At 38.4% G+C, this 10,586-nt stretch overlaps 1 protein-coding gene across 5 annotated transcripts in view; it reads left to right on the forward strand.

The window, feature by feature from the left end:
• Window positions 1–9,832, forward strand: part of TET2 (tet methylcytosine dioxygenase 2) — an 85,137-nt gene extending 75,305 nt beyond the window's left edge. For 4 of the 5 annotated variants that reach the window (XM_073340826.2, XM_073340825.2, XM_073340824.2 and 1 more), the window contains 2 exons: window positions 853–1,213; window positions 5,135–9,832. In XM_073340826.2, coding sequence (XP_073196927.2) covers window positions 853–1,213; window positions 5,135–6,531 — 1,758 coding nt within the window. In that variant the 3' untranslated portion in view covers window positions 6,532–9,832. Of the gene's footprint in view, window positions 1–852; window positions 1,508–5,134 lie in introns of those variants that run through there. The other variant, XM_073340828.2, reaches the window with a different exon arrangement.
• The last annotated feature ends 754 nt before the right edge of the window (window positions 9,833–10,586 follow it).

A 10,586-nucleotide genomic window follows, 5' to 3' on the forward strand; every position in this document is an offset into this window, starting at 1 on the left:
AACAACATTAACAAAATATACACTTCGCCTGAGGTTTCTCCCCAAGACTGGCTGGTTTTCCTGCAGATCTTTCTGTCTTGCAGTTTCTCATTCCTTTTGAGAGATACCCCCATCATCTCTTATATCCTGGATGGAGTTCACAAGATCTGCCTACTGCTATGTCTCTGCAGCAGTTCCTTGAATCTGTATCTGGCATTCAAACATCTAACGTGTGGTTGACTCAGTGAAGGAGCCTGCATCCAGTACAAGGCCCTAGAGTCTGCCATACTGTTACGCTGCCCTTGGAATTTTAGGGTGGTCTTTGAAAGTATATGTCATGTCATGGGATTTTTTTTATACTAAACAGCATTGCCAATATGTAGCTAGCTATCGTGTCACACCCTAAGAAAAAATCTTGCTGGCTGTAGAGTTCCAGGGAGCCTAGCATTTCAGTTCCCTGACCATGGAATCATTGGCCAAAGAATTCACTTAATTTTTTGGGAACACGTGGCTATTCTGCTTACTTCCAGGCGGAATATGGAATGTGAGGAAAATAGGCATTTTATATAAAGTGTCCCTTAATATTGCCAAGGTGGGGGGCGGGAGAGAGAGAGAGTTGGATGCTGAATCTAGAAGCAAAAAAAAAAAAAAATTTAAAGCTTACCAAAATTTTCTACACACAAAAAAAAAGGGGGGCGGGGGGTTTGCATTCAGTTGATCCCCCACATTGGATGCTCTATTTGGCATTACATCTGTTACGTCATGAGCCTTGCAATCTGATGTTACTGGCCAACTACTTGCCATTATAGAGTTATCTGAGTTGACAGCGTAATGCAAATTTTTGATAGTTTTTCTACCATACCTTTCGGACAGGTGTGCACACTAACCAGAGAAGACAATCGTGAAACTGGCCAAATGCCAGAAGATGAGCAGCTGCATGTACTCCCATTATACAAAGTCTCTGATGTGGATGAGTTTGGAAGTACTGAAGGCCAGGAACAGAAAAAGAAGAATGGCAGCATCCAAGTCCTCAGCTCGTTTAGGCGCAAAGTAAGGATGCTGGCAGAGCCTGTTAAGACATGCAGGCAAAAGAAGTTAGAAGCCAAGAAGGCAGCAGCAGAAAAGCTTTCCTCATTGGAGAATAGCTCTAGCAAAACTGAAAAAGATAAGTCTGCAGCAGCACGCCATAAACAAGCCAGCTCGGAGGCTGCAGGTCATGCAAAACAGTTAGCAGGTAAATGCAAGAATCTTCTATTAGTCAGTATACTTGTTAATAACAGTAATTAACCATAGAAGTGAAGGCAGTTTATAAAAAGTCTTGAGAAAACCATGAGGTACGGAAAGAGGGGTGAGAGGCAGACCATTTGAAAGTCTCTAGTAAACATAAAAGGGGGATAAAAACCAAGGGTGATATCATTGTAGGGGTCTATTATAGATAGGCTTGGCAGAATTTGATTTTTTTTTCTAATTTTGACTATTAATTTTTGTTTAAGATTTTTTTGTTTTAACAGTTTTTGGAAATTAATGGGGGTTAGGATTAGGGTGTCCAGACGTCCTGATAAAATAGGGACTGTCCCGATTTTTAGTTCTTTGTCCCATGTCCTGACGGTCAGGACGCCATTTGTCCCGATATTGCGGCTTTGGCCGCTCCGGCTGGTTTTTTTTGTTTTTGCTTCCCCCATGTGTCCCGATATTTTGTCTGTTTCATCTGGTCACCCTAGTTAGGGTTGGGGCTGGGGTTTGGGCAGAACTGACAGCGGGCCTGGATGGGGCTCTCAGCACAGACATCGGGGCTGCAGGGGGTTCTCTATATGACCAAGGGGCCCAAGACACTGGGGAGCAAGGTGTGACAGAGGCTGCAGTCCTGACCTGGCAGAACAGAGACCCCCAGCCAGGACTGCAATGAAGTGGACAAGCCCCCAGCCATGGCGTACTGACGAACATTTCCTGCCCGAGGATGGCTCGAACACTCCTGGATGGTGGGTGGGTGAGTGAGCGAGCGAGTGAGCAAGGCCATGACTTCGGAGCTGCAGATGGCTCGCTGCGCTGCCACAGGGCTGGTGACATCCCATCCCTGCAGGCACAAGCAGGGGAGACTGCAGTCCCACTGTTACAGATCAATATTTTTTTCCATCCATTTCAATGTTTCAAGTGAAATCAATGTTTACCAACATAAATTGATTTATATTGAATCCTGCCAAGCCTAACTATAGGCCACCAAGTCAGGAGGAGGAGGTGGATGAGGCATTCCTAGAACAAATAAAGGAACTCTCCAAAACATAAGGCCTGGTAGTAATGGGGGACTTTTAACAACAGAAATCTGAGTAGTTAAAGTAACACAGCAAACCAGAAAATGAAATGTATTGGGATAACTTTTGGTTTCAGAAGTTGGAGGAACTAACCAAGGGCACAGCCATTTTAGACTTCGTTCTGACTAACAGTGAGGAATTGGTTGTGAATCTGAAGGTTGAAGACAATTTGAGTGAAAATTAAATGATAGATTTTATGATTCTACGGAAACTTAAGAGCAGCAGAATAAGGACAATGGACACCAAAAAAGCTGAATTTAACAAACTCAGAGAACTGGGAAATAAGGGCCTATAGAAAGAAAATCTAAGGAAAAAAGACCCGGCAGTTTCTCTGAGAGACAATATTAAAAGTGCAACAGCAAACTACCCTGATGTAAAGGAGAGATAGGAAGAATAGTAAAAGGCCAACATGTCTATTAGGAGCTTTATAATGATCTGAAAATAAAAAAGGAATCCTTCAAAAAATGGAAACATAGATGAATTACTAACAAGGAGTACAAAAGAATAGCATGAGCATGTACAGCCAAATAAGAAAGGCTAAGGCACAATGTGAGTTACATCTAGCAAGGAACATGAAAGGCAATAAGAAGAGCATCTATAAATATATTAGCAATATGAGAGAGACAAAGGAAAGTGTAGGTCTTCTAATTAAAGGAAGACTAATAACAGAAGACATCCAGAAGGCTGAGATGTTTAATGCCTATTTTGCTTCCATCTTCACTAAAAAAGTAAATTGTGACCAGAAATTTAACTCAATTAATATTAATACGGGGAAAGAAATGCAAGACGGAATAGGGAAAGAACAGGTTAAAGAATATTTAGGTAAGTTAGATGTATTCAAGTCAGCCTGGCCTGATGAAATTCATCCTACGGTACTTAAGGAACTAGCTGAAGCAATCTCTGAACCATTAACAGTTATCTTTGAGAACCTATGGAGGATGGATGAAGTCCAAGAGGACTGGAGAAGGGCAAACATAGTACCTATCTTTAAAAGGGATAACAAAGAGGACCTGAGGAATTATAGACCAGTCAGTGTAACTGATACCAGGAAAGATACTAGAACAAATTATTAAACAATCAGTTTGTAAGTACCTAGAGGATAATAGGGTGATAAGTAATAGGCAACATGGATTTGTCAAGAACAAATCATATCATACCAACCTAATTTCCTTCTTTGACAAGGCAACTGGCTAAGTGGATGGAGGGAAGCAGTAGACATGATACCTTGATTTTAGTAAGGCTTTTGACACAGTCCCACGTGATATTCTCATAACCAAACTAAGGAAATGTGATCTAGGTTAGATTACTGTACAGCGGATGCAGAATTGGTTGAAATACCATATTCAGAGTAATTATCAGCAGTTTGCTGTCAAACTGGAGGGGGACATACCTAGTGGGGTCCCACAGGGGTCTGTCCTGGGTCCAGTACTTGTCAATATTTTAATTAATGACTTGGATAATGGAGTGGAGAATATGCTTATAAAATGTACAGATGACACCAAGCAGGGAGAGGTTGGTAGCACTTGGAGGACAGGATTAGAATTCAGAACAGCCTTGACAAACAGGAGAAATAGTGTGAAATCAACAGGATGAAATTCAGTTAAGACAAGGGCAAAGTACTTCACTTAGGAAAGAAAAATCAAATGTACAACTACAAAATGGGGAAAAACTGGCTAGGCAATAGTATTGCTGAAAAGGATCTGGAGGTTATACTGGATCACAAATTGAGTATGAGTCAACAGTGTGATGCAGTTGCGAAACAGGCTAATATTCTGGGCTGTATTAACAGGAGTGTCCTGTGTAAGACATACAAAGTAATTATCCTGCTCTACTCAGCACTGGTGAGGCCTCAGCTGGAATGCTGCATCCAGTTCTGGGTGCCACACTTTCAGAAAGATGTAGACAAATTGGAGACAGTCCAGAGAAGAGCAAAAAAAAACCTGTGAGGAAAGGGTAAAAAGACTAAGCATATTCAGCATTGAGAGAAGATGACTGAGGATGGATCTGATAACAATCTTCAAATACGTTAAGGGTTGTAAAAAAGAAGACTGTGATCAATTGTTCTCCATGTCTACTGACTGTAGGACAAGAAGTTCTCTGTTTAATCTGCAGCAAGTGAGTTTTATGTGAGGTGGTAGGAAAATCTTTCTAACTATAAGGGTAGTTAAGTTCTGGAATAAGTTACCAAAAAAGGTTATGGAATCCTCATCATCGGAGGTTTTCAAGAACAGGTTGGACAAACACATGTCAGGGATGGTCTAGATATACTTAGTCCTGTCTCCTGAGGTCCCTTCCAGCCCTATATTTCGCTGATTCTCTGGCCCATAGAATTGATAGGTATTTAGGTGTCTAGAGATGCAGATAGGTACCTAAAGCCCTCTGTGTTAACTCTACATCAGTGGGAGTTAGGCACTTATCTGCAACACTACGCACCATAAATACCTTTTAAAATCTGGCAGGTTCCTTTTAGAGGCTGCTTTGAAAATTTAGCCCTTAGATTTTATGCATTTGACTCTTCTTTAGGACAGGTCACACTATGAATTTTGTTCCAAGTTTTCACATATCACCTTGCCAGAAACTTGGAAAAGTAGAAGTGTTTAGTCAACTGTAAGAGCACCTGTTGCATCCGATGAAGTGAGCTGTAGCTCACGAAAGCTTATGCTCAAATAAATTGGTTAGTCTCTAAAGTGCCACAAGTACTCCTTTTCTTTTTGTAAGAGGAACTGTGTTTTTGATTTGTGTGAAAGGGATCTTTCTGTTAATCTGTGAGAAATTTAATGGAAATTGCTTTGATATTTTCATCTAGAGTCAATGTAAAATGTTTTTTTTTCTTTTCACGTCTGCAGATCTTTTACGTCTTTCAGGACCAGCCATGTTACAACAACAGCAACAGCATACTCTCGCTAACAGCCCTCAGTCAAACTCTGTCAACTCTTACTCTGGTTCAGGTCCTGCCAATCTTTATATGAGGCTACCTAATCCAGCCAATGCTCATCCAAGCTCTTCATACACTTCAGATCTCTATGGAGGGTCCAACCCCATGAACCTTTATAGAACCTCATCACAGCCTTCAGGGTCTTATTTGAATTCTTCCAATCCTATGAACCCTTATTCAGGATCATTAAGTCAAAATAACCAATATCCACCTTACCAATGCAATGGAAACATGCCTATGGACAACCTCCCCTCTTACTTGGGTTCCTACCCTTCACAACCTCAACACTTGGACTTATATAGGTGTCAGAGTCAAGACCCTTTATCTAAACTAAGTCTGCCACCCATTCATACACTATACCAGCATAGACTTGGGAATAACCAGAGTTTTGGTCCCAAGTACTTGAATTATGGAAACCAAAATATGCAGGTAGACTCCTTCAATAATTGCACCAATAGACCAAATGTACACCACGCAGGGTCTTTTTCCCCTTACTCCACCCTTGAGGCTGACAGCCACTTTATGGATGTTGCCTCAAGATTAAAATCTAATTTTAGTAATCCAAGTGTGGACTATACTTCCATGAATAAAAATGGTGAACATCCCCTACATCCACCTTCACATCTAGCACATGATTACCACTCAGCTTCAAGTATATTCAGTGGTCCTCCTCATTCACTACATCTCCAAAATAAGGATAGTGAAATGACTTCACACACAGCTAATGGGTTGTCTAATATGCTTCCAGGTCTTAACCACGATAGGACTACTCCCCAACATGGTTTAAATAAAACTGATAGTCTGAATGCAGAAAAAGCAGAGGATCCCGATGATGTCTGGTCAGATAGCGAGCACAGCTTTCTGGATGCAGATATTGGAGGAGTGGCAGTTGCCCCATCTCATGGGTCAATTCTCATTGAATGTGCAAAACGTGAGCTCCATGCAACGACCCCCTTGAAAAATCCCAACAGGAACCATCCCACCAGGATATCACTTGTCTTCTATCAACATAAGAGTATGAATGAGCCAAAACACGGTCTGGCTCTGTGGGAGGCAAAGATGGCTGAGAAGGCAAGAGAAAAAGAAGAGGAGTGTGAAAAATATGGTCCTGATTACGTGCCTCAAAAATCTTATGGCAAAAAATCAAAGCGGGAGCCTACTGAATCACACGAACCCTCAGAACCAACATACGTGCGCTTTGTCAAGTCTCTTGCACAAAGGACTATGTCAGTCACCACAAACTCCACAGTAACTACATCTCCATATGCCTTTACACGGGTTACAGGGCCTTACAACAGATATATATAACTTCACACCTTTTTGGTTACCTCATTTTAAAAAACAAGTTGTCAATAGAATAGTTCTCATTTAGGTTGCAGGGAGGGGTGGGCAGGGAAAGAAACAGTATTTTCATTAGACTTGTCAGTGGAAAAACCTCGGCACACCAGCAAAAAGAGGTAATCTTACCACCGCACTTATTTTCCACTGACTTGTAAGTGGTCACAGATGGCATGTGGAAACAAGACCAAAGCATCCTATGCAAAAAAAAAAAAAAAAAAGTGTTTCACAATTTACATTAAAAAACACTGGCTCCATTATTGGAAGAGAGAATCTGCAAATGTAACTTTTTTCCTTAGTTTTGCACATCTGTGACCACTTTTAATAATATCGACTTTGCATAGTCATGGAACAGGAGCAAAAAATTAAAATACTGTAGTATTACAACAGAAGGAATCTTAAAATACCATCTGGTGCTGAATCTATGATGTACTGAAATACTGGAATTATGGCTTTTTAACATGCAGTTTTTACTGTAATCTTAATAGTCTCTTGATTTTATTTAACAAAATAGATACATATAGAACATAATGAATAGACAGCAAAACACTGAATTTGTTTGGATATTCTAAAACATGGTGCTATCTAAGAAAATGGTGTCTTTATTATAACCGTTGAACAGTTAATGCCTTTATAATAGTTTAAAATGTTAATGGTGTATTCAAATATCCTTGAACAATAGGGGGGACCTTTTCATTCATGTTTGTATCAAATTTGCCTGTTACTAAAACACGCTTACTTTTTAACCTATGGGAATTAAAGACCTCTGGATTTTGCTCATCCAGTCAAGTCCTGGTTAAGGGACAATAATATATATAGAGAGAGATATTTTTTTTAAATAGTGTTTCAGAAGCACTTTGTCTACCTAAGCTTGGCAACTTGAACAGTGCTAAGGTACTAAGACGTTAAAAGAAAGAAAGAACGTTTACTTTGATTTTAAAATGCAAAGAATTTTTTTTTAAAAAGCTTTTAAATACTTTTGGCTTTAGCCATACATCTGCTGGTGGGCTACATATCCATTTTTAATAAGTCAGTTACAGTAGAAATGGGGTTTACTGGATACAAGAGGGAATACTTTAGTACACAACACATATTTTACTGGTGCTCATCTCTCACAGCTATATTGTAACAGTTTTTTACAATTATTATGACAAGTTTATTGCTCAAATGAGTACAGTTTTAAGGAGAGAATTTTATAGTAACCACAGGTAATAATTGGCAGCATGTGACAGATTCTACAACTAGTTAGCTAAGGTTTCTGCTATTTCTAAAAGATCTGTATGCTTCTTCAGATAATTGAATGGCAGATTGTTTTTGTGTTGATAATTATGTAAATTGTGGTGTATGTCATTTCTCAGTGCAAGTGTCCTCTTTTCCAGGAAGATTGAGCAGACTGATGCCTACATAAAATTAATGAAGAAGGGTTAGTTCTGTGTGATTCCATTGATTAAATGGAGGGGAAAAGGCAGCTGGCTTGCTGTGGTGGTTTTAAATCATTAATTTCTATAAAAAAAAGCAAAAGTTGTATAGTAAATTAAATTGTAAACAAAACCTTTTTTAATGCAATGCTTTAGTATTTTAGTACTGTAAAAATTTGTGTGTATATATATGTATATACACACACACACACACAGATATATATTTGGGTTTGAAGCTGAATTCACATCATGGTGCTACTCAGCCTGCTACAAATATATCATAATGTGAGCTAAAAATACATTAAAAGATTTGAGTGATGTTCCTACTTGTCATATACCTCAACACTAGTTTGGCAATAGGATATTGAACTGAGAGTGAAAGTTTATAATATTGTATACCACCTCCCCCACCTCCCATAGCCTTTGAAAAAAATACCTTTTTTCTCAGTACTTGATATTTTAGCAAGTATAACTTGAACTTCAAGCTTTTTTTTTTTTTTCCTAAAAATTCAGGGATATTTCAGCTCCTGTTCTCCTTATGCCAACATGTCACCTGTGTGTATGTAAGCTGTTGTAGGTTAATAAATATATTATTCTTGTGGGTTTTTTTTATTTTTTTCAGGGATTTAACTCTTCTCTTTTGAATCCCTCTTCTACTTTTACTTGTATATGTATTGATGTAACAAACTAATTTTGTAAATTTGTTAGCTCTTTTTATTGTAATGAAAGTGTTTAAAAGTTTTAGACTTGTTTTGCCTATTTCAGACAAAGAAAGTAGAATGCACTGAGCTAATTAAAGGGAAAATTGTAAGGCAGAGGTTTGGCAAGTGACCGTTTGCTAGAGTGTTTCAAATCGCTCTCTAAACAAGGCTTCTGGGATACTGTAACGAATAAAATAAGTTTTTTAAAAAAGGTACAGTCTGCATGAGGGCTTCCCTAAACAAGCAAACCTCCATCACTTAGATATTTGTTGTGCAATATACTGTAAGATTGATCTAAACACATGTTGTCTAGCAGAATTACAAACTAACTCTATTCAATAAAAGGAGGCCTTTTGGTTTTATTGGTCAAATATTTATATTCTGGCAATTTTTGAAATTCTTAATATGTGGCTTTAACCACTATAAATACAAAATTTTTAAAAAAAATGTTTGTTTTCATTGAAACAGGAGTTTTAAGTTTTTAAAACCTTAACTATAATTTCCTTATGTATTAGGTTAATTAAATCATTAAATTTAATCTCTTGATTTTTTTTATTTGAATCATATCCATCATGCCATCCATAGTTGATGTTTGGTTAATATACCATTCACTGTCATTTGCCAAACTGCTGGCAAACAATAGCAGGAAGCTTAGTTGGGGATTCAATTATGTATTGTAAATACCTGAACTGTAATTTAGGTGTACAGAACCCTGCCTCAGAATGAATGAAAAAGCAGACATAAAATTGCGTGTATAGGATTATCAGGTTGACTATAGCCATACTTGAAGATGCTTCTGAGTGGTGTCAACTTTACTTGAATGAATTTTTCATCTTGATTGATGCACAGTGGTGTAAAGTTCACTTCTAAAGCTAGTGGTTAACTTGTGTAGGAAACTTTAGCAGTTTGACACTAAGATAATGAACTTCTGTGTGTGTTTTCCATGCTTATGTTCTACTTTTTTTTTAAAAAACTTTAGTTTCACTCATTTTCATGAAATGTTTGGTAAGTCTATAAAAATCTGAGGATGGTTATAAATACTGTAAGTATTGTAATGTAATGAATGCAGGTTATTTTAAAGCTGTTTATTATTATATCATTCCTGATAACGCTGAGATGTGGGTGTTTTTAATAAAATTTATATTTATTTAATGCACTCTAAAGTCTGTCTTACAGAAACTTGTCTTTCATGATGAATAATTTTTACCAAGCACATACAGCCAACAAGAGAATGTATGCAATTCTGGTTTGCTCGGGTCAAGGAAGAGGTCAGTAAACTGAAAAGGATTTGAAGAAGCCAAAGAAAAATTATTTAAAAGTGTGATGGGTTGGGTCACAGAAACCCCCTTGGGACTGCCACCTGATGTGCTGAGACTACTTCTGAGCCCGTTTTCCCTGCCAGCTTGGGACTTCAGTACCCTGTGTGGTTGTGTCAGACACGCTAGCCTGCTACAAACCCACACCCAGGTCTGAACCACGTCCCCCAAAAGCTGCAGGCTTAACCAAAAACAGCTTAAGAAGTGCTCCTGTCTCCAACCCAGATACCCAGTTCCCAATGGGATCCAAACCCCAAATACATGCGTTTTACTCTGTATAAAGCTTATATAGGGTAAACTCATAAATTGTTTGTCCTCTATAACACTGATTGAGAGAGATGCACAGCTGTTTGCTCCCCCAGGTATTAATACTTGCTCTGGGTTAATTAAATAAGTAAAAAGTGATTTTGTTAAATATAAAAAGTAGGATTTAAGTGGTTCCAAGTAATAACAGTCAGAACAAAGTAATTTACCAAGAAAAATAAAAACATGCAAGTCTAAGCCTAATACAGTAGGAAACTAAATGCAGGTAAATCTCACTCTCAGAGATATTCCAGTGAGCTTCTTTTGCAGACTAGACTTCCTCCTAG

The sequence above is a fragment of the Lepidochelys kempii genome, chromosome 4 (assembly GCF_965140285.1).
Source record: "Lepidochelys kempii isolate rLepKem1 chromosome 4, rLepKem1.hap1, whole genome shotgun sequence".
NCBI lineage: Eukaryota > Metazoa > Chordata > Testudines > Cheloniidae > Lepidochelys > Lepidochelys kempii.